Here is a 23,616-nt window from a genome sequence, read left to right as displayed (position 1 = left end):
CCAGAAGCTGATGTTGATAGAACTGATAAGAGTCTTCAGGGGAAATTGCTGTTGGCTGAATTGTTTCACAACGTCATTTGGTTTGTTCTCTCTCATGTGGGGAATGTGATAATAAGCTTTGTGTTCTTGAATGTGGTAAACCACACATTGGAAATCTTTCTTACTATCTACACATGTATGATAAGCTGAGCTGAATGATGCAGATCTTGGTGTCAGATAGGTAGAGTTTTAGCAACTTTTCCCATTACCTTGTGCTCTGCATATTACACATTTGACTTTCTATTAATTGTACAACATTACATATAGCAATATCTGAAGGTGGCCAAGTGTGGACCAGTTTAAGCTCTTATACCCAGTGAACACCTCTGCCACAGGTGTAATGGCACAAGCATAAGAACACTGGTCTGAGAAACAGCCATGAGAAGAACTTGCTGCAAATCAGAGCTTCATTCCCAAACTTTTATAGGGGAACCAGAAAGTGATGTGACCACCTCTGGGGTCTGTCAATTAGATTCATTCTATGAGTCCATACATATTCAGAAGGTGCATCTCCATAACAACAGTCTATGATGTTACCGTGAGTCCATATAAATTCAATAGTGTCCATTTCAAATCCAGAGAAACAGAAATAATCTTATGGACCTGCCCATTCCTGGGCCTACCAAAAATACTTGATACCACAAGCATATATTATAGCCACAGGAAAAAGAATTGCCCAATGTTTCTTACCATCTGCTGGTCTGAAACTATACATATAACAAATATTCAAAACATATATCAAAGAAAGCATTTCTGGATAACAGACCTTTCCATAATTTACATTCCTTCGTTCCTTAAAGTGGACCTGTCACCCAGACACAAAAATCTGTATAATAAAAGTCCTTTTCAAATTAAACATGAAATCCAATTTCTATTTTTTATTAAAGCATTCATAGCTGTTGTAAGGTCATTTAAAAATCTCAGCTGTCAATCAAATATTGTCTGCCCCTCCTCTATGCCTTAGGCAGACAATTACTTGCACTTTCCATTCAGCACTTCCTACATGTCACTGCTCTCCCCACATTCCCCCCAATCTCTTCACCATTTAATTGTGTAACCAGGACATGGGGATGGACATCAGGTCCCCCATTCTGGTGCACAAACAAGATTCTGAGATGATACAAGACTTGTCTTAATAACAGTGTCCACAAAATGGCTCCTGCCTGCTTGCTTTCATTATGAATTCCCAGACTGATGGAAACAAGATTCAAATAATTTATACAGTGTAATTAAAGTGCATTTTGCTTGACTGATAAAATAGGATTATGAATAATTTGTTTTGGGTCATGGGTCCCCTTTAAGTCTACTAGAAAATCATATAAACATGAAATAAACCCAATAGGCTGGCTTTGCTTCCGATAAGGATTAATTATATCTTATTTGGGATTAAGTACAATGTACTGTTTTATTATTATTATTATTATTATTATTATTATTATTATTATTACAAAAATTACAGATTATTATTTATTTATTATTACACAGAAAAAGGAAACCAGTCTTTTGGATAAAATGGAGTTTTTGAGAGATGGCATTTCCAAAATTTGGAGCTTTCTGGATAATGGGTTTCCGGATAATGAATCCCATACCTGTATAAACAAAGGACAACTACAGCCACTCCAGTCTCTAGGAATTTCAAAAAATAAAAAAATAAAAAAACTCAATACACTGCAACCAAAATGTGAATGACTCCTGGAGTTTGAAATGTTTTCTTTGATATATATGTTGCTCTATGTTGTATTAATGATTTATCCTTTCCTTTGCAGATACTTTTTGCCCAAATAAGAAAGCAAGAATTGTTTGGAATATATACTGTACGTATAGCTTCCGACCAGCTAATGGTAAGATACATTGGACAATTCTTCGTCAGGATATGATGTCACTGAAATAAGATTGAGGAGGATGTAGCTTCATCTTCAGTTTGCCAGGTCTAAGCTGGCGAAGGAAACTCTTGCGAAAGGGGTAGCGGAAAGGAAAATTCACACTTTCACATGCGAATTTGAGGAGTAACGATCGTTCGCCTCCATCCATTGACTCCATCCATCCAATATATTGATGATTATACCTGTATCTTGAAAGATCAGAAAGTCACAATTGTCCAGAAGGATCTATTTTCTGCTAGGAATGACAGATGTTTGGCAGACAATGTGTCAATTGTGTAGGAATATGCAGTTGGCAGGCCTGGATTTGTGGAAAGGCCACCTAGGCCCGGGCCTAGGGCAGCAGGATTTTAGGGGGGCGGCATGCTGCCCAACCACAACCACATTGGTTCAAAAACACTAGGGATGCTCAGGAGATACAATAATTTAAATTTCCCATGCACCAATCCCCATTGCTCCAGTCCAGATGATGAAAAGGGGACAGGGGCGACGAACGGCAGTGGGCCTAGGGGTGCCCACTATGTAAATCCGGCCTTGGCAGTTGGTCCTCTCCTATCAACCAAAATGGCCAATAATTCTACTGGTTTGCATCACACATTTATAAGGTTCTCCAGACACAATCAACAATGATGCAGTGAAGTCCTGGAAGACAATGGTGGAAGGTTCCAGGGTCATTCTGAATTTTATGGCAGCACTAGACTCTACTAGGAGTTATAGCCACCGTTTCTGAAAGATAACAAAACAGAACTTTAACGAAGAACACCAGCTGCCTTGAAAAGAATTCTGGGTAATGTTACAGGGTTGTTGACTTCCTGTTAGAAAACTAACCTTATTGATTAATTAGATGGTTGTTTGAGTACTGTTGTTGAATCTACAATATTGAGGTTCTTGATCTTTCATGCGAATAACCAGGTTACCATAATGTAGTGATGAGATGCACCATCTATGAATCCATTGTTACAATGTAGTATCAGGGTTTTAGTCAAAGACAAAGTCAAAGGCTTTTTAACTTTGAATTTATGGATGGTGCATATCATCACTACATTATGATTACAGTATATGATGATTTGTGGCCATTAAGAAACCTTATTCTTGAATATACCGTATAGGTGCTGATTCACAATATAAGAAGGAGTGCTAAATATTTAGGAATAAAATTTAAAAATAATGCTAAATATCCTACATGAGGCCAATTTTTTATGATGTTTTAATATCTACAAGTAACCTTGTATAATTTAGTACATCATATGTTAGTACACATTAATATTTTTCATAGAGCCCATTTTGACAGACCTAGAGAAGCTGAATAACATGAATTCCTGTTGGTTAAGGGTTTGCTAAATAAAAGTATTAATAACACATCAGTAATGATGCAGCCTCATTGTCTCTGCAAAAACATTGCATGTCTGAGTTTAAATGTCACTTTGAAACTTCCTCTGGTAAAGATAAGTTTAAATTCAGCATTTGTGATAGAGCAGGAGTTGTCATGAAGCTCCGGCTCTTAATATTATAAATCATTATCTGTCATGTAACAGAGGCACCACCATGTCACGGCTGGTTTTGATGCTCCTACTGTGTAAGTCCAGTTTCTTCTACTTCTTTCATTTCAGTTATATTACCTTCACCAGACGATCTGACTCTGATTTCAGATATATGTTTATAGGACCGGGTCCTCTTTTAATGTTTATCCCTGAATTAAAGTACTATTTCAGGAAATATATTGGTGACTTGAAATTAATTAAGTGTACCCCTGGAACTATAGCAGGGTGACACCCCAATGTTTCTATATATCTGTAACCTTGTTATGAGCTAAGGGGGCCCAGTCTGAAGGTCAGTTAGGGGGAGATTTGGGGTGAGTGTTTATTTGTACCCTGGGTACCCCTGGAACTATAGCAGGGTGACACCCCAATGTTTCTATATATCTGTAACCTTGTTATGAGCTAAGGGGGCCCAGTCTGAAGGTCAGTTAGGGGGAGATTTGGGGTAAGTGTTTATTTGTGCCCTGGGTACCCCTGGAACTATAGCAGGGTGACACCCCAATGTTTCTATATATCTGTAACCTTGTTATGAGCTAAGGGGGCCAAGTCTGAAGGCCAGTTAGGGGGAGATTTGGGGTGAGTGCTTATTTGTACCCTGGGTACCCCTGGAACTATAGCAGGGTGACACCCCAATGTTTCTATATATCTGTAACCTTGTTATGAGCTAAGGGGACCCAGTCTGAAGGCCAGTTAGGGGGAGATTTGGGGTGAGTGATTATTTGAGCCCTGGGTACCCCTGGAACTATAGCAGGGTGACACCCCAATGTTTCTATATATCTGTAACCTTGTTATGAGCTAAGGGGGCCAAGCATGAAGGTCAGTTAGGGGGAGATTTGGGGTGAGGGCTTATTTGTACCCTGGGTACCCCTGGAACTAGAGAAGGGTGACACCTCAATGTTTCTATATATCTGAAACCTTGTTATGAGCTAAGGGGCCCAGTCTGAAGGCCAGTTAGGGGGAGATTTGGGGTGAGTGCTTATTTGTACCCTGGGTACCCCTGGAACTATAGCAGGGTGACTGTTACCCTAATGTTTATACATATCTGTAACCTTGTGCGCTAAGGGGGCCATAGTGTCAGGGAACCGGGAGTTCCCTCTGGGGAGTTGTCCGGATATAGGAGGAAGCCCCTCAGGAGGGATCAGGATCGTGGTATCCAGGGATTCAGCAGAAGGGGTAATAAAGTTCAGGCAACAGGTCAAAAGGCAGGCAGAATATAAACAGAGTCCAAAGTCCAGGCAGGGGGTCAACAACAAGAGATCAATCAATCGAATACACAGGAATAACAGCAACAGGGAACCCAGGAATCTAATCAGGAACAAGATCCTATTTTCGGGCGCCATCTTGACGCCTCAGGCGTCCTTTTAAAGGGGTTTTTTGGCGCCCTTGCGTCGGCGTCAGCACGTCTGCGACCGACGCGCTGCGCCTGCGTCCGTCGCGCCGTTGTGACGTTTTCGCGCCTGCGCACTTGCGCGCAGGCGTCTCTGCGCCGGCGCCGCTACCCACGTGGCGGCCATGGGCGCCGCCATTTTGGGAGTGGCGTCGGAAGGAATAGCTGCGCCGCCCGGAGCTCCTGGTCCTGCTCCGGGCGGCGATCGTGACAGTACCCCCCCCCTCACGGGGGGCCTCAGGACCACCAGGACAAGGCTTCTGGGGAAACTTGGCATGAAAATCCCTCACCAGACGAGGAGCGTGAACATCACGGTGTCCTTCCCAGGAGCATTCTTCAGGACCAAAGCCCCTCCACTGAATGAGATACTGAAGGGACCCTCTGGAGATCCTGGAGTCTAAGATTTTCTCCACCTCGTACTCGAGTTGACCCTCCACAGAGATGGCAGGAGGAGGAGATTGACCGCCAGAGAACCGGTTGGTGATGGCGGGTTTCACCAGAGACACGTGGAACACGTTGGGGATTCTCATCTCTGGTGGAAGCTGAAGTCTGACAGCCACAGGGTTGATTATCTCCAAGATGGGAAATGGACCCACGAATTTTGGACCCAACTTGGGAGATGGTATCTTCAACCGGATATTCCTGGAAGAGAGCCAGACATTATCACCCACCTTGTAGGGAGGAGAGGATCTTCGACGACGATCCGCGAAAGTCTTATGAACAAGAGCGCTCTTCTCTAGGTTCAACTTGGTAGCAGCCCAAATAGCAGACATATGGGCTGCGGAATCGTCAGCAGCCGGGACGTCAGATAGTACAAAGTCTTGGGGAAAAGCTTGAGGATGCTGCCCATACACCGACATGAACGGAGATCTTCCTGTAGAGGAATGACAAGCATTATTATGAGCGAATTCCGCCCATGGGAGGAGATCTGACCAGTCATCCTGGCAGAGGGATACGTGGTTCCTCAGGAACTGTTCCAGGGCTTGGTTGACACGTTCAGCTGCCCCATTCGTCTGCGGATGGTATGCAGAAGAAAACTGAAGAACAATTCCCAGGTTCTTGCATAGGGAACGCCAGAATTTGGCAGTAAATTGGGTGCCTCTATCGGAGACGATCTCCACCGGGAAACCATGCAGGCGGAAGATGTACTGGATAAATAACTGGGACAACTCCACCGCAGAGGGCAACTTCTTCAAAGGGATGAAATGGGCCATTTTGGAGAATCGATCAATGACAACCCAGATCACAGTGTTCCCACAAGAGGGAGGAAGTTCGACAATGAAGTCCATGGACAGGTGGGTCCAGGGACGGGAAGGAACCGGCAAAGGCTGTAGTAACCCACTGGGGCGAGAGTGGCTTGACTTAGACGTGGCACAAACATTACAAGCAGCAACGAAGTCCTTCACATCTTTGCGGATATCAGGCCACCAAACCAGGCGTCGTAAGAGTTCAAGAGTCTTAGCTGGGCCAGGATGTCCGGCTTGCCTGGAGCAATGGGTCTGTTGCAGGATAGGCAGACGCAGCTCAGGAGGAACAAATGCCATTCCAATGGGTGTATCAGAAGGAGCAGAAGACTGACCAGCCAGGATTTGGTCGGCAAACTGTGGATACAGGGAGGCAATAATCTTGATTGGAGGAATGATTGGCTCTTGTCTCTCAGGAGAGCGGTCCACCGGAGTGAAGCTACGAGACAAGGCATCGGCCTTCAGATTCTTGGAGCCTGGGCGATAAGACAAGATAAAATTAAATCGAGAGAAGAAGAGAGCCCACCTTGCTTGTCTGGGGTTTAGCCTCTTGAGGGACTGGATGAACTCGAGATTCTTATGATCGGTGTAGATCTGAACAGGAATCAGAGAACCCTCCAGGAGGTGACGCCACTCTTCAAGGGCAAGTTTGACAGCCAAGAGTTCTCGGTTCCCGACATCGTAGTTCTGCTCTGCGGACGAGAACTTCTTGGAAAAATAAGCACAGGGATGCAACTTCCCATCAGCGGGGTGTCTCTGGGACAAGATGGCTCCAGCTCCGACTTCAGAAGCATTAACTTCGATGCAGAAGGGTAGTTCAGGATTGGGGTGTCGGAGGACAGAAGCGGACGTGAAGGCCTCTTTCAATGACTGAAAAGCTTCAATGGCAGATGGAGGCCACAAGCTGGGTTTACCCCCTTTCCGAATGAGGGCCAGGATAGGTGCAATGCGGGAAGAGAACCCCCGGATGAACTGCCGATAATAGTTAGCAAATCCGATAAATCTCTGGATTGCCTTGGTACTCAGCGGGATAGGCCACTCCTGGATGGCAGACACTTTCACGGGATCCATCTCAAATCCCTCAGGAGAGATAATGTATCCTAGGAAGGGGATCTTGGACACTTCGAAGACGCACTTCTCCAACTTGGCGAAGAGAGAGTTCTTCCTCAGACGAGAGAGTACCTCCTTCACCTGGGAGCGATGGCTTTCTAGGTCTTTAGAAAAGATCAGGATGTCGTCCAGGTACACGACTACGAACCTTCCTAGGAGATCCCGGAACACATCGTTAACAAACTCCTGGAAGACGGCAGGGGCATTGCAAAGGCCGAAGGGCATAACGAGATATTCATAGTGCCCGTCACGAGTGTTGAAAGCCGTCTTCCATTCATCACCCTCACGGATGCGAATGAGGTTGTACGCCCCCCGGAGATCCAACTTAGAGAATATCTTCGCCCCCTTCAGCTGGTCGAAGAGCTCTACGATCAAGGGCAGAGGGTACCTGTTTTTTACAGTGATTTTATTCAGGCCCCGGTAATCTATACATGGCCGAAGACCTCCGTCCTTCTTCTCCACGAAGAAGAACCCAGCCCCTGCAGGAGAGGTAGAAGGGCGGATAAACCCCCGCTGGAGATTTTCTTGGATGTATTCCTTCATTGCGGTAGTCTCAGCAGGAGAAAGAGGGTAAGTGCGGCCTCTGGGGGGCATGGCTCCTGGCAGGAGTTCGACAGGACAGTCGTAGGAGCGATGTGGAGGAAGGAATTCCGCAGACTTTTTACAGAACACATCGGAGAATTCCTTATAACAGGAGGGAAGAGATTTTAACTCGGTTGAGGAGATAGTTACCTTCTTGAGGGGTATAGCAGGAAGGCAATGCTGTAAGCAGAATGGGCTCCAACGAGAAACCTGCCCTGTGGACCAGTCTATGGTGGGATTGTGCAGGCGCAGCCAGGGGAGACCCAAAACAACAGGAACATCGGGACAAGAGATGATAAGAAACGAAAGTCTCTCTTTATGCAGGGTCCAAACCTGCACAAGTAGTTCGCCAGTGGTCATCGTGAGTACAGACTCCAGAGGTTTATCATCTATGGCGAAAATCCTCATGGGAGAAGGCAAAGGAAATAGGGGGATTCCCATGTACTTAGCAGAGAGAGCGTCCATGAAGTTACCCCCGGCTCCGGAATCGAGGAAAGCATTCCCGAAGATGGTCTTATCAGTCAGACGAATCTGGAAGGGAAGGAGAAACCTGTGTGAGTTTCCTTGGGTCTTCCCCTGAGACCAATCTCGAGACTTTTGAGTCGTGCCCCTTACATGAGTTACCATAGACATACCTCGGGGTACAAAACTCTTAGCCTTTGCAGGACAGGCATTAGCGAAGTGGGAATGTCCGCCACAATACAGACACAGGCCTGACGTCCGTCTGCGGAGTCTCTCTTGTTCAGTGAGGCGAGTTCTTCCCACTTGCATGGGTTCCTCCTGGAGAGAAATGGATGCTTGGGCAGGCGGGGTGACAGGAGCCTGCAGGAGAGGCCTCTGGAAGCGGGGTGCCAACGTGGGTTGAAACTTCCTGACACGATCTCTCAGGGTTTGATGCTCTCTCAGAAGAGTGTCCACCTTAACAGCCAAGGCGATAAGGTCCTCAACTTGCGTGGGTAATTCCCGGGAGACCAGGTCATCTTTGATGCGGAGGGAGAGACCATTATAAAATGCAGTATGGTATGCGTCGTTGTTCCAACGAGTCTCAGCAGCAAGTGTACGGAATTCAATAGCATACTCCGCTACACTGCGACTCCCTTGGCGGATTTGGAACAGACGGGAAGCAGCGGATGTCACCCGGCCGGGAGCATCGAAAACGATCCGAAATTCTTTGAGGAATGCTTCTGCGTCATCCATCAGTGGGGACTGCTTCTCCCAGTGTGGAGATGCCCACTCGAGAGCTTTCCCTGCCAGACGAGTAATCACAAACCCCACCTTGGCACGTTCAGAGTCAAATTCAGTGGGGTGTAGGGCAAATCGAATCTGGCACTGATTCACGAATCCTCGACAGGCTTGAGGATCGCCATCGTAGAGAGGCGGAGCAGGAATATGTGGACCAGAGGTGGGGGGCTGGGTAGCCTTGGCAGCAGCCGCTTGCGGAGGAGGTGCCGGCAGGGGGGTCGCTGGTGTCAACAAGGAGAGCTTTTCCAAGATCGCCTCCAGCGTGTGTCCCACGTAATTCTGCCGGGCTTCATACGCCTCCATGCGGGAATGCAGGCCCCGAAAGGCCCTGCCGAAATCTGGCTGAGCTTCCTCAGAGGAATCCATGGCCCGAAAATAATGTCAGGGAACCGGGAGTTCCCTCTGGGGAGTTGTCCGGATATAGGAGGAAGCCCCTCAGGAGGGATCAGGATCGTGGTATCCAGGGATTCAGCAGAAGGGGTAATAAAGTTCAGGCAACAGGTCAAAAGGCAGGCAGAATATAAACAGAGTCCAAAGTCCAGGCAGGGGGTCAACAACAAGAGATCAATCAATCGAATACACAGGAATAACAGCAACAGGGAACCCAGGAATCTAATCAGGAAAAAGATCATATTTTCGGGCGCCATCTTGACGCCTCAGGTGTCCTTTTAAAGGGGTTTTTTGGCGCCCTTGCGTCGGCGTCAGCACGTCTGTGACCGACGCGCTGCGCCTGCGTCCATCGCGCCGTTGTGACGTTTTCGCGCCTGCGCACTTGCGCGCAGGCGTCTCTGCGCCGGCGCCGCTACCCACGTGGCGGCCATGGGCGCCGCCATTTTGGGAGCGGCGTCGGAAGGAATAGCTGCGCCGCCCGGAGCTCCTGGTCCTGCTCCGGGCGGCGATCGTGACACATAGTTACATGAGTAACATTTTGTTGTTGGAATATTTTGTTGCCACAAAACAAGCCAACTCATTTGTTGAGTCAACATTGACTCCTTTGTCTTCTGTGCAGCAGTCTCTCTCTCTCTCTCTATTCTATTGTGGGTACAAGAGCTCTGCTGCCCAGATACAGGTGTGTTTCTACCTGGTTCATGTAACTCTCTGCTACTTTGTATTTCTGTCCATCAGTAACTACAGTATAACTGGTCACATGACTGATGTACAATTTATCTGACATTGTGTTCCAGTTCTTACATGTGTTTCTTTGTGTGATCAGTTTGGGAATGTCCTACTGAAGCTTCGGTCCCACCTGTGATTTCCTTCTCACCAAACTGGAACCCGGTTGTCTCTGATGATTCTGTAACTCTGACCTGTAACCTGGATCCCAACCCTGAGGGGGAGAAGAGATATTCCTGGTACAGAGATAATAAGGAATTAAGTCATTATGAGAAGAATTATACAATTCAGGCTGCCCACATACAAAACAGCGGGTATTATCAGTGCCAGGCTGGTACCAGTGAAAAAAGTGACGCAGTACGACTGGATTTTCGTGTTGGTGAGTCAGTTATTTACTGTATCTCATTTAGAAACATTATATAACATTCCTCAGATTAGTTTATGACTGACTTATTTCTCAACAGGAAATACTTGATTTACTTAAATATACTTAAATTATCAATATAATATACAGGCAAAGGAGATCCTTCTCTACAGTATCAGGTAGATGAGATACTGATGATTATCATACAAACCCAAGGAAAGAACATGATTTCTACAATGTAATACACAAAGCAACATACAAGTATTCCCAGGTGGAATAAAGGGTAATATTATGCCACATCCTTGATCCACCACAGTTAAGCCCAGTTACAAGCACCCATGCACCCCCAATCTACTCACCTACTTCTAAGTAGGTTCTGACCCATTTTGAATTTAACTCATTTCAATAAAGGACAAATTGGAACCATGTAACAAAAGAAAACTCATGATGTAGACACATGTCTTAGCCTTACTTATTATTTTACATAACTATGTCCTTTTTTTTTTTTTTAAAGGCCCAGTCATCCTACAGGCTCCGCCTTCTGTCCGTGAAGGACATTCCCTGTCATTTAGATGTCACAGTCATCTGAATAATGATACTGGAGATGCTCAATATTACCAGAATGGCACCATCATGGAATCCTCAGGCACTGGGTCTGTTTTACAGGCTGGAAAAGCTCATATGAATATGACTGGCACTTACAGATGTGCTAAAGAGTTTGCTGAAAACTTGTTTCCAATATACAGTGACGAGGAACTTATTTATGTTGCAGGTAAACTGTAAAAATTGGCAATTATGTTCTCATCAACAATTATACCCAATGCCAGAGGGTGCCATTCCAGTACAAGGGCTTATTCCTAATACAGGCTGAGCTATACACTGAACCCTGACTACAACTCATGTATTATAAGGGATAATGTACCCCCTACTGTAAATGATAAGGATATTAGAAGTCACTGAGGAGTTGTTCTGTGACCATATAAAGGCACAAGGCTGCAGGCTGAGTTATACAGGGAACTCTGAGTATCACTTATGTATTATAAGGGATAATGTACCCCCTACTGTAAATGATAAGGATATTAGAAGTCACTGAGGGGTTGTTCTGTGACCATATAAAGGCACAAGGCTGCAGGCTGAGTTATACAGGGAACTCTGAGTATCACTCATGTATTATAAGGGATAATGTACCCCCTACTGTAAATGATAAGGATATTAGAAGTCACTGAGGGGTTGTTCTGTGACCATATAAAGACACAAGACTGCAGGCTGAGTTATACAGGGAACTCTGAGTATCACTCATGTATTATAAGGGATAATGTACCCCCTACTGTAAATGATAAGGATATTAGAAGTCACTGAGGGGTTGTTCTGTGACCATATAAAGACACAAGGCTGCAGGCTGAGTTATACAGGGAACTCTGAGTATCACTCATGTATTATAAGGGATAATGTACCCCCTACTGTAAATGATAAGGATATTAGAAGTCACTGAGGGGTTGTTCTGTGACCATATAAAGGCACAAGGCTGCAGGCTGAGTTATACAGGGAACTCTGAGTATCACTCATGTATTATAAGGGATAATGTACCCCCTACTGTAAATGATAAGGATATTAGAAGTCCCTGAGGGGTTCCATGACAATATAAAGGTCACCTTGCCTCATGGCAGGAGCAGCAGTGCTACTAAATGCCACTCTTTTCTGATTCTCTCATTTCAACTTCCCAACATATGTCTCTCTTCCCTTAATTGCTGCACCATCCTCCCCATCATGTACCTCCTTCCCATACCATATACTGTACTTTCTCTTCCCTGCTGCAATCTACTCTCCCCACAGGACAAGCTGAAGGTCTGTGTTGTTGGGTCCCACTATTTTTTCCTGATGTCCTGCCAGCCCAATAATACCCTGACAGTGGAAGACGGTAGTTTTGTTGAGAAAAACACAAGCTACTGTATGGCAGATGTTTTAGAATTTAAAAAAAAGCAATGTTTGTTAATTTTTTTTATGCTTTAATGAGCTTTAATTATGAGACCCCGCAATCAATATGGATTCTGTAATACTTCCAGGAGCTGGAATCAAACCCGTGGTGACCATTAATCCAGAATGGGGCAAAATACTATTAAATGACTCTGTAACTCTAAGCTGTATTGTGGCTTCTACCAAGTCAGAGATTCAGAGATATGTCTGGTACAAAGATGGAGACTGGATACCTGGAGAACAGAAGAACTTTACACTGGAGAATGCCCAAGAGAAAGACATTGGGAATTACCAGTGCCAGATACCCGGCAGTGAAAGAAGTGACCCCGTCAAAATAAATATTAAAAGTGGTAAGTTTCAATTAGCAAAATTCTCTATAAGAACCCAAAAGCCATTTTCCTTGTTATTGCCATGGTGCCCAGTATTTGAATTAGACAACTGGTGTCCTTTCTCTTCATTTCCTTGAAGGATAAGTAAACCTTTAAATAAGTGAATGTAAAATCGAAAGTAACGTAAATGAGGGGGACAAAAGTGCAACTGCTTAAGTGCAACTTTATTGCAACCCACCCTATTGACTATTAACCACAAATTGATGAGGGTGCTTTTCTAAGGAGGTTTGTCATTTACATTCATTATTTATTTATTGATTTATTTAATTCCAAGATATTAAGGGATACATGTGCTGTTAATATGAATAAATTTTGTTACAACAGCGCCACCTGCTGGTCAGTTTCCCACCAGTCTGACCAGCAAGTAGTCAAGGAAGTTGTCAGGAGAAAGAAAGAGGCTGATGTTCTTCTGCTTAGGAAAGATGTGAGAAAGTTTTCTAATTTTATTCCTAAGCAGAAGAACATCAGCCTCTTTCTTTCTCCTGACAACTTCCTTGACTACTTGCTGGTCAGACTGGTGGGAAACTGACCAGCAGGTGGCGCTGTTGTAACACAATTCATTCATATTAACAGCACATGTATCCCTTAATATCTTGGAATAATATAAAAAAGCAATGAATGTAAATTACAAAAGTACTTAGAATAGCACTCTCGACAACGTTACATTCACTAAGTTTAAGGCTTTACTTATCATATAATATATGTAGGGACCCATATGCCCCCCCACCTATTTTTTCCAGGAAATCCTGGATGGAATGTGTTGCTTAGTGTCCTAGTGCAAAGTGACCACTTCCGAAGGAGTTTAATATAGTGAATGGGAACTGGTTGCGCCTGCTCTTTGAAGGCCTCCATCTTCTGACAACATTGAGTCCTTCGTCTTCTGTGCAGCACTCCCTCTTTTTTATGAGGAGTACAAGTTCTCTGCTGCTAAAATACAGGTCTAGTAGGGCTAGGGTTGCCACCTTTTTTAATAATTTTACCGGCTGCTGGGGGCGGGGCCTCAAATAGGCGGGATGTGATGTCAAAAGGGGTGTGGCGTGATGTGAAAAGGGGCGGGGCCACGCAACGGAGACCCACGGACTCTAGAAGAGGCAAAAGAAAAGGTAAGTTGCAGGGGATTGGGGGCAGGCCGAGGGCTCCTTTTGATCGTATTACAAATTTACCGGCAGCTACATTTGTAATACCGGCCCCAGCAGGTATTTTACTGGCTAGGCCGGTAAAATACCGGCCGGGTGGCAACCCTAAGTAGGGCTGGTAGGAAAACCCCTCCCTGTCCTTGAACCACAGTTACATAAATAACATTTTTTTTTTTTTTACAATATTTCTGTTTGTCTATCTCTCTCTATCTATTGTGGGTACACGAGCTCTGCTGCCCAGATACAGGTGTGTTTCTACCTGGTTCATGTAACTCTCTGCTACTTTGTATTTCTGTCCATCAGTAACTACAGTATAACTGGTCACATGACCCCTGATGTACAGTTTATAGGGCTGCTATTATATTCAGAGTACAGGGTATATTATATGCATACCATAGGATTAAAACTGCAGTCTATCTGATGTGTTTCTGTTCTAAAATGTGTCTTTTTTGTGGTCAATCCATGTCAGTAGCCTCTGTCCGACCTGTGGTTTCCTTCTCACCTAACTGGGTCCCTCTGCTTTATGATGATTCTGTAACTCTGACCTGTAACCTGAATCCTGACCCTGAGGGGGAGAAGAGATATTCCTGGTACAGAGATAATAAGGAATTAGGTTATTACAAGAAGAGCTTTACAATTCAGGCTGCCAGTCCATATGACAGAGGGTATCATCAGTGCCAGGCTGGTGCCAGTGAAAAAAGTGACGCATTATATCTGGGTACTACGTATGGTAAGTGAGTTATCTCGTCGATAAAAATTCTATAACGTTCCTCAGATTGGATTGAGACTGTCTTTTATTTCTAAACAGGCAATACCTTATTTACTTCTAATAAGTAACAACATATACAGGCAAAGGAGAACCTTTTTTTTACAGAATCTGGTAGATGGCCCAGTGGTGGTTATCATATAGTCCCAAGTAAAGAGTTATACATTATAAAGCTACTTTGATGTTTTTCCAGGTTGAACATAGGGAAATCCATGTCCTTGATCTATCACAGTTACAGCCATTTACATCCATCCATGCACCTTCCTTCCAACCCACCGACCCACTTTTAATGGGCCCGGCACACATAGAGAAGACATACCCTCGCTCCCTCTTCTACACACCCGCTCACTTGTTTGCCACCCTCTTTATGTAAATGAGTGAGCAACAAAGTTTATTCTCCATAGAGGGCTGGAAGGGGAAATATTGTAGAGCAGAACCCATAGTCCAAGCCCCATTGGTCTCCAGGGCCACCATCAGTGGCGATCCTAGAGGGGGGGCGGGCCCTGGTGCGTGACACGCAGCCGGGCCCCGCCCCCTCCGTACGGACTGCCGGGGGGCCCTGAGGGGGTGCGGGCCCTGGCCCGCTCGCACCCCCTGCTCCCCCGGTAGTTCCGCCACTGGCCACCATTTACCATAGGGTCTGCTGTTTGGTAGTTACACCACTGATCAGTACTCACGTAAATAAACGACAACTGGGGGGCAGGCAGCAAATGAAAACTCATCCTGTGATGTAGACACCCCAAGAACCAGCCCTGCTGTATTATTTTATATAACTGTCACCTTTTCTTTTTTAAGGTCCAGTCATACTACAGACTCCGCCCTTGGTCAGTGAAGGAGATTCCATGTCTCTTAGATGTCACAGTCATCTCCAAAACGTGACTCGATATAATAAATTTTACCGGAATGGCAACGTCATGGAACCCCCAGGCACTGGTTCTATTTTACAAGCTGGAAAAGCACTCAAGACTATGACCGGCACTTACAAATGTGCTAAAGGATTATCCGAATACTTGTATCCTAAATACAGTAGAGAGAGTTTTCTTTATGTCACAGGTAAATTGTTGAAATTGATACACAAAAAAGCTGGATCACGCAACCCTGTAAATATATAGTAAATACTAAAGCATGATAGAGACCTCTAGTGACCAAACAGATGTAAAACTATGATTCACGAAATGTCTCTATATCCATGCTTTTTATAAAAAAAAAGTTTTATTACATCATATTAAAAATCCCAAAAAAACCCACATGGAGCCTAACGCGTTTCATGCTTACCAAGCACTAAGTCAATCCCAAATGTATATATACATTTACAGACAGGACCGCCATCAGAAATCACAGGGCCCCATACGACAAAGTTTCCTGGGCCCCCTGGGCTGCGCCCACTGCCAGCCCCACCTACAGGTCCGCCCTCCCCACCCCACAGGTCCGCCCCCCACCACACAGTAAAAAAAAAAAAAAAATATTGGTGGCTAGGGTTCCCACAAGTTAATAAAAAATAAAAAGATATTGGTGGTCAGGGCCCCCCATAAAAAAAACATTTGTGGCCAGGGCCCCCCATTAAAAAATATTGGTGGCTAGGACCCCACATGAGAAAAAAAAAATTGGTGGCCAAAATTGGTGGCCAGACCCCCCCCCCCCACATTATAAGAAAATTGGTGGCCAGGGCCCCTTAAAACGCCCCTTAAAGATGGGGGCCCGGCTAATCAAGTAAGTGTGGCGTGGCTGGGCCCCCCATACCCTCGGGCCCCCTACAACTCTGTCCCCTCCTGATGGCTGCCCTGTTTACAGATGTACCCACCCATCTTTAAAACCAATCACAATTGAGCAGGACTCAAATTGCATAAATAGCTCATTAGAGCCTTCCAGACAGAACCACTCAAAGAAGAACTATTAACCATTTCCTGACCATGTTTTGGGGTAAAAAGTATAAAAATAAATACATAAAGTGCATCCAAATAGATATTTCGTTACACAAAGCAATTTTCATCACAATTCATACCCAGTGGTAGCCACATTTGTAAGTAGGGATGGGCGAATTTTTTCGCCTTGTTTTGCCGAAAAAATGATGCCCATAGACTTGTATGGCGGCGTGCGCACCAAAACAATTTCGCCGCGCAAAATAATTTTTTTGACGCCCATAGACTTTAATGGGCGTCTGCGACAAATTTTTGGCGAAACGAAACGGGTCAAATTCGCCCATCGCTATTTGTAAGTAAAAATTTGGCAGAAGTTAAAAGTATAGGCAGCCACTAGAATTGGGTTATTGGTTCTTTCAGTGGCCAAAAGCTTTAAACTGTAAGAATCCTGCAAAATAATCACAACTTATAAGACTAATTTCTTTATACAGAGGGTAATGTACAGTACCCCTTACTGTAAATATAAGACAGTGATCCCCAACCAGTAGATTGTGAGTAACATGTTGATCTCCGACCCCTTGGATGTTGCTCTCAGTGGCCTCAAAGCAGGTGCTTATTTTTTAAATTCTTGGTTTGGAAGCAAGGTTTAGTTGCATGAAATCATGTGCACTTCCAAACAGAACCACATTTAGGCTGCCAGTCCACATAGGGGCTACCAATAGCCAATCACAGCCCCTTTTGCATTTTTAGGTTGCACTCTAATTTTTACACATTTGAATGTGGCTCACAGGTGAAAAAAAGGTTGGGGACTCCTGCGATAAGGATATTACCACTGAGGGGTTTTGTAACCATATATTATGATTATTATTATTATTATTATTATTAACATGTATTTTTAAAGCACCAATGCATTTATGTCATGGACCAACCCTTTTTGTTGCCACCCCCTGCTGCCCAGAAAGTATAATATAAAAAGGGGGGAACTCTAGGCGAAAGCAATGTTTGTTGATTTATTTTTATTGTTAAATGACCTTTATTGAACAGCCCTACCCCCCAATGAATTTGCATTCTGTGTTGCTTTCAGGAGCTGGAATTAAACCCGTGGTGTCCTTTGATCCAAAATGGGACAAAATACTATTAAATGACTCTGTAACACTGAGCTGTAATGTGGAGCCGACCATAGAGGAGAGCCGGAGGTATGTCTGGTACAAAGATGGAGACTGGATCCGTAAAGAAGAAAAGACATTTAAACTGGAGAATGCCGAAGAGAAAGACGGTGGGAATTACCAGTGCCAGATACCCGGCAGTGAAAGAAGTGATCCTGTTAGATTAGATGTTAAAAGTGGTAAGTTTCAATTGGCAAAATGCTCAGTAACAGCCCATAAGCCAATATACTGCTGCCATGATGTCTGATTAGACAATAAACATTGGGTCTCATTTCTCCTCATTACCTTTTGTAATTATCCTTGTAGTGACCCATGAGGTCTCCTACTGGCTTGGAAATCCTCTATTTTGGCTATAAATTGGTGGCACCTGTATCCTGGATACCTTGTTGGTCTGTGTTTCTTACAGACTCAGGCCAAAGGCAGTTTGATATAGTGAAGGTGCTCCTCATCTTTGTCCTTCATCTTCTGACCAGGGTGAATGTCTGTTGGAGAGCCTGGGGCAAAAACCCCAGTAAAGACTGTACCCTAAATGAACAAACCCATTTATATAAGTTCGGGAAAATGGACTGAGGTGCTTAGACAGCAATAAGAGCAGCACTGTCATAGACACTACAAGAGTGTAAGTTAGACACAGGGCTACTCTGGCCATGACGCAAGGTGAGAATCTTGCCTCGGCGGCACAGAGCTTTTTGGCGCCCCATGTAACTGAAAGAGCCGAATTTCCATTTTCTAAAATAGAAATTCGGCTCTTCTAGTGTAGCGAGTGCAATAGCGCTCACTGCACTAGCGATGCGGACCCTCCTCAACCTGCTCCGACGCTAAAAGTTAGAAGTGAGGAGCGGGGGGGTTAGACAGTATTAGCAAGAGCAGCCTTGTGCTCCACCAGAGGATTGATAACTGAAGGTAGCTCTCACGTGTCCAACGTTTCGGCCCACATTAGGGCCTTTATCAAGGCCCTACCTTGATAAAGGATCCATTTTTGAAGATTGTATATCATAAACTTGACCCAGCACCCACCACAAACCAGAAGGGATTGAGTGCAGGTACTTTATGAACTCTTATATATATATATATATATATATATATATATACAGTATATATATATATATATATATTATATATATATATATATATATATATATATATATATATATATACAGTATATATATATATATATATATATATATATATATATATATATATATATATATATATATATATATATATATATGATAAAAGGAAACTAAAATACTTATACAGTATATATATATATAATATATATATTATATATATATATATATATATATATATATATATATATAATATATATATATATATATATATATATATATATATATATATATATATATATATATATATATATATATATATATATGATAAAAGGAAACTAAAATACTTAAATTTCTGCTCTGAGACCTAGTTATCCTCATAAAGTCACTTTATTGTACTTGCTTCTCCCATTTCAGGAGATTTCATCCTGCAAGTGCCCCTTACAGTTCATGAAGGAGACCTCCTTTTTCTGAGATGTCACAGTTCCTCTAACTACTTAAAGTCCAATTCCAGAATTCGGAAAAATATAACACTTTACAAGGACAATGAGCCCATAAAGTATTCCGTCACTGAATCTCCAGTCATGATTGAGAGAGCAGATAAAAACACATCCGGCACATACAAATGTATCATTGCTGTGACTCATCTTTCGGATGAACAAGTTGTTTCTGTCACAGGTAAAAGAATGGTCAGTAAATGTCAATTAGAATGTGTGTAATATTCTTATATGTTTGTTTGGAAGCCAAAGAATGTCCGTATTTGTTAAGAAAGATATTCAATGCAGGTAAATCTGCCTAGAGAATGAATGGGACATATTTTCATTGAGGCTTGGGGAGGCTTAAACTTGTTTGTCAATAAAAGGCCCTTCCAAAAATATAAAATTTTAAAAAAAATCATGTGCCTAGTTGTGTGTGAGGGGCGTTACTGACTGTAAAAACTATCGGTACCTGCTAACTCACAGGTGACTCCAGTGTATGATGACATCATTACAAGATTTCAGATGGGAAAGCTTTAAAGGAGAAGGAAAGCTACCGAATCAGTTTATTGCCAATAGATTAGCCACAATAGTACAAGCTATAACACTATGGGGCCGATTCACTAAGGGTCGAATATCGAGGGTTAATTAACCTACTAATTTGTGACTGCTGTTATTGGAGCGATTGAGCCGGGTACTTTTTCTCCTTCTTTCTAATTTGTAACGACATCTCTCTCCCACTGACCCAAATGGTAACAGTCAAAAAATGAATGAATTAAAATGTATTAGTGAGAGAAAGAGGGACAGAGAATGCACTCCATAAACCCATAGCTGTCAAAACAAATTGTGTTCTGTTATTAAAATCATGGCTTATTTCTCTTCCAGAGCTTTTTACTGTACCTAAAATAAAGGTGAACCCAGGTGAAATTGTGAAAGGGGATCACATGACCATAACATGTGACACAAAGCTCAGCCCATTCACGATTACAGAGCTGTGGTTTGCTTTCTACAGGAATGAGCACATGGTCCAGAGATTCAGTTCATCCAACCAATATGGAGTCCCCTCAGCTCAGCTGGAGGATTCTGGGAATTATACCTGTGAGGTACAAACTTCATCCGGCAGTGTGAGGAAGAGGAGTGACGTCTCACATATTTGTATAAAGGGTGAGCTTTTAATATTGGCTTTAAAATAGATGTGTTTGATTTATGTGTTTCATGGAAAGCCTCTTTAAGCCCCATAACTGTATCTGGAGTTTACAGTATATCATAAAATGAATAAGACAGACACAGAATATCCGAGCTCACCTGAGAGGTATCTTAACGGTAATTAAGATGACATTGTTTGCATATTGCTTACACACATGTTTGTATATAAAATGAACATATTAACATACATAGTAAGTTTGGTTGAAAAAAGACACACGTCCATCAAGTTCAACTCTTTAACTTCCAGAGGAAGGCAAAAAAACCCATCTGAAGCCTCTCCAATTTGCCTCATAGGGGGAAAATATTCCTTCCTGACTCCAAGATGCAATGGGACCAGTCCCTGGATGAACTTGTACTATGAGCTATCTCCCATATCCCTGTATTCCCTCACTTGCTAAACACCATCCAACCCCTTCTTATACCTATCTAATGTATCAGCCTGTACCCCTGATTCACTTCCCAGCTCTCCCTGTAACACCCCTTTCCCTCCTCTAATCTCATTGGCTCCCTCCTGTCTGCTGGGAGGAGCTACTGGTGAATAAAGCATCCGACCCTTCCTTGTACCTATCTAATGTATCAGCCTGTACCCCTGATTCACTTCCCAGCTCTCCCTGTAACTCCCCTTTCCCTCCTCTAATCTCATTGGCTCCCTCCTGTCTGCTGGGAGGAGCTACTGGTGAATAAAGCATCTGACCCTTCCTTATACCTATCTAATGTATCAGCCTGTACCCCTGATTCACTTCCCAGCTCTCCCTGTAACACCCCTTTCCCTCCTCTAATCTCATTGGCTCCCTCCTGTCTGCTGGGAGGAGCTACTGGTGAATAAAGCATCCGACCCTTCCTTGTACCTATCTAATGTATCAGCCTGTACCACTGATTCAGGGAGACAATTCCACAGCTTCTCACTGTAACAAACCCCTTCCCAATATTTAGAACCTCGTTTCTTCTAATAGGAATGGGTGACCTTGTGTCAGCTGGAAAGACCAACTGGTAAATAAAGCATTAGAGAGATTATTATATGATCCCCTTATATATTTATACATACCGTATATACTCGAGTATAAGCCGAGTTTTTCAGCATCCAAAATGTGCTGAAAAAGTCTACCTCGGCTTATACTCTGGTCAGCGGGCAGTAGCTGAGATTGCAGTCACTTTTAATCTGCAATATCCCACAATGCCCTCTGTTGGTTATATGAAAGAATAACAGTGCGCCCTCTGTTGGTTATATGAAAGAATAACAGTGACTGCAATATCACACAGCGCCCTCTGTTGGTTATATGAAAGAATAACAGTGACTGCAATATCACACAGCGCCATCTGTTGGTTATATGAAAGAATAACAGTGTGCCCTCTGTTGGTTATATGAAAGAATAACAGTGACTGCAATATCACACAGCACCCTCTGTTGGTTATATGAAAGAATAACAGTGACTGCAATATCACACAGCGCCCTCTGTTGGTTATATGAAAGAATAACAGTGCGCCCTCTGTTGGTTATATGAAAGAATAACAGTGACTGCAATATCACACAGCGCCATCTGTTGGTTATATGAAAGAATAACAGTGATGGCAATATCACACAGCACCCTCTGTTGGTTATATGAAAGAATAACAGTGACTGCAATATCACACAGCACCCTCTGTTGGTTATATGAAAGAATAACAGTGACTGCAATATCACACAGCGCCCTCTGTTGGTTATATGAAAGAATAACAGTGACTGCAATATCACACAGCACCCTCTGTTGGTTATATGAAAGAATAACAGTGACTGCAATATCACACAGCGCCCTCTGTTGGTTATATGAAAGAATAACAGTGACTGCAATATCACACAGCACCCTCTGTTGGTTATATGAAAGAATAACAGTGACTGCAATATCACACAGCGCCCTCTGTTGGTTATATGAAAGAATAACAGTGACTGCAATATCACACAGCGCCCTCTGTTGGTTATATGAAAGAATAACAGTGACTGCAATATCACACAATGCCCTCTGTTGGTTATATGAAAGAATAACAGTGACTGCAATATCACACAGCGCCATCTGTTGGTTATATGAAAGAATAACAGTGACTGCAATATCACACAGCGCCCTCTGTTGGTTATATGAAAGAATAACAGTGACTGCAATATCACACAGCACCCTCTGTTGGTTATATGAAGGATTAACAGTGATGGCAATATCGGACAGCGGGACAATGCACACAGTAATCCGTTTGGCAATTCTCTGTCACCATCAACTTTGCAAAGAAGTCCGGTTGATCGCTGGGGGGTCGCTTTGGCAGAATGTGCGCTGCTGGGAGACAGGGCTGTAGTTGTGTCTAGGCTTATACTAGAGTCAATAAGTTTCCCCAGTTTTCGTAGGTAAAATTAGGTACCTCGACTTATACTCGGGTCGGCTTATACTCGAGTATATACGGTATATTCTCAATTAATGAAAATGTTGTAAATTGCAAAAGTGCTTAGAAAATCACCCTGTGCAATTTTATAAAAAAAAATGTAAGGTTTCCTTGTATTTTTAACTCAAAGCTAACTATATACAAAATACACAATTTATTTATTTTTATACACATTTATTTTGTGATGTTACTGTTAACTGAACAAAACTCAAACACGCAGAAAATGTTTTATTAATGTTTACTATTCTGTGTATTTCTTTAAGGATATTACCTGTCCTTTTTGTCCCCAGGTAGAGACCAAAGAGTACAAAACTCAGTGAGACTGGTATTGTCTGCAGTTATATTCATCATTCTGTTGGGTCTTCTCTTCTACCACAAAAAGACAATGGAAGTCATATATTCCCAGGTGACAGAGGAGAACAGACAGTGCAGCAGCAAAGATGGGGAATGTTCTATTCAACTTCAACCTCCAATACCTTTCCCCAGGGGGACACTTGAGTAAAATCTGTTTTACTCAAGGTGATCCGAAGTCAAGTGATGGATAAGGTATTTTCAGGAGATCTTTGGCCCACTGGGCGACCAATCCACACGTCTGTCAACTCCCTTAGATGTTTTCAATGGGCAAAGAGGTCCATAACCATTGCTGTCCTCCTCTCATACTCTTTGAGCCCT

General features: G+C 43.3%; 1 protein-coding gene across 1 annotated transcript in view; it reads left to right on the top strand.

Annotated features, from left to right (window-relative positions):
* Positions 1-3,430: 3,430 nt before the first annotated feature.
* LOC121397581 (Fc receptor-like protein 5) overlaps positions 3,431-23,616 on the top strand; it is a 20,957-nt gene continuing 771 nt past the window's right edge. The window contains exons 1-10 of the mRNA XM_041574520.1: positions 3,431-3,495; positions 10,236-10,514; positions 11,014-11,271; positions 12,563-12,823; positions 14,468-14,728; positions 15,560-15,817; positions 17,708-17,968; positions 19,277-19,537; positions 20,348-20,499; positions 23,235-23,616. The exon at positions 23,235-23,616 is cut by the window's right edge and continues 771 nt beyond it. Of these exons, the coding sequence (XP_041430454.1) occupies positions 3,465-3,495; positions 10,236-10,514; positions 11,014-11,271; positions 12,563-12,823; positions 14,468-14,728; positions 15,560-15,817; positions 17,708-17,968; positions 19,277-19,537; positions 20,348-20,463 (1,986 nt within the window). The 5' untranslated portion in view covers positions 3,431-3,464 and the 3' untranslated portion in view covers positions 20,464-20,499; positions 23,235-23,616. The remainder of the gene's footprint in view (positions 3,496-10,235; positions 10,515-11,013; positions 11,272-12,562; positions 12,824-14,467; positions 14,729-15,559; positions 15,818-17,707; positions 17,969-19,276; positions 19,538-20,347; positions 20,500-23,234) is intronic.

The sequence above is a fragment of the Xenopus laevis genome, chromosome 8S (assembly GCF_017654675.1).
Source record: "Xenopus laevis strain J_2021 chromosome 8S, Xenopus_laevis_v10.1, whole genome shotgun sequence".
In the NCBI taxonomy this organism is placed as follows: domain Eukaryota; kingdom Metazoa; phylum Chordata; class Amphibia; order Anura; family Pipidae; genus Xenopus; species Xenopus laevis.
Note: the sequence above shows the minus strand (reverse complement) of the source record. Positions and strands in the feature narration are given on the sequence as shown.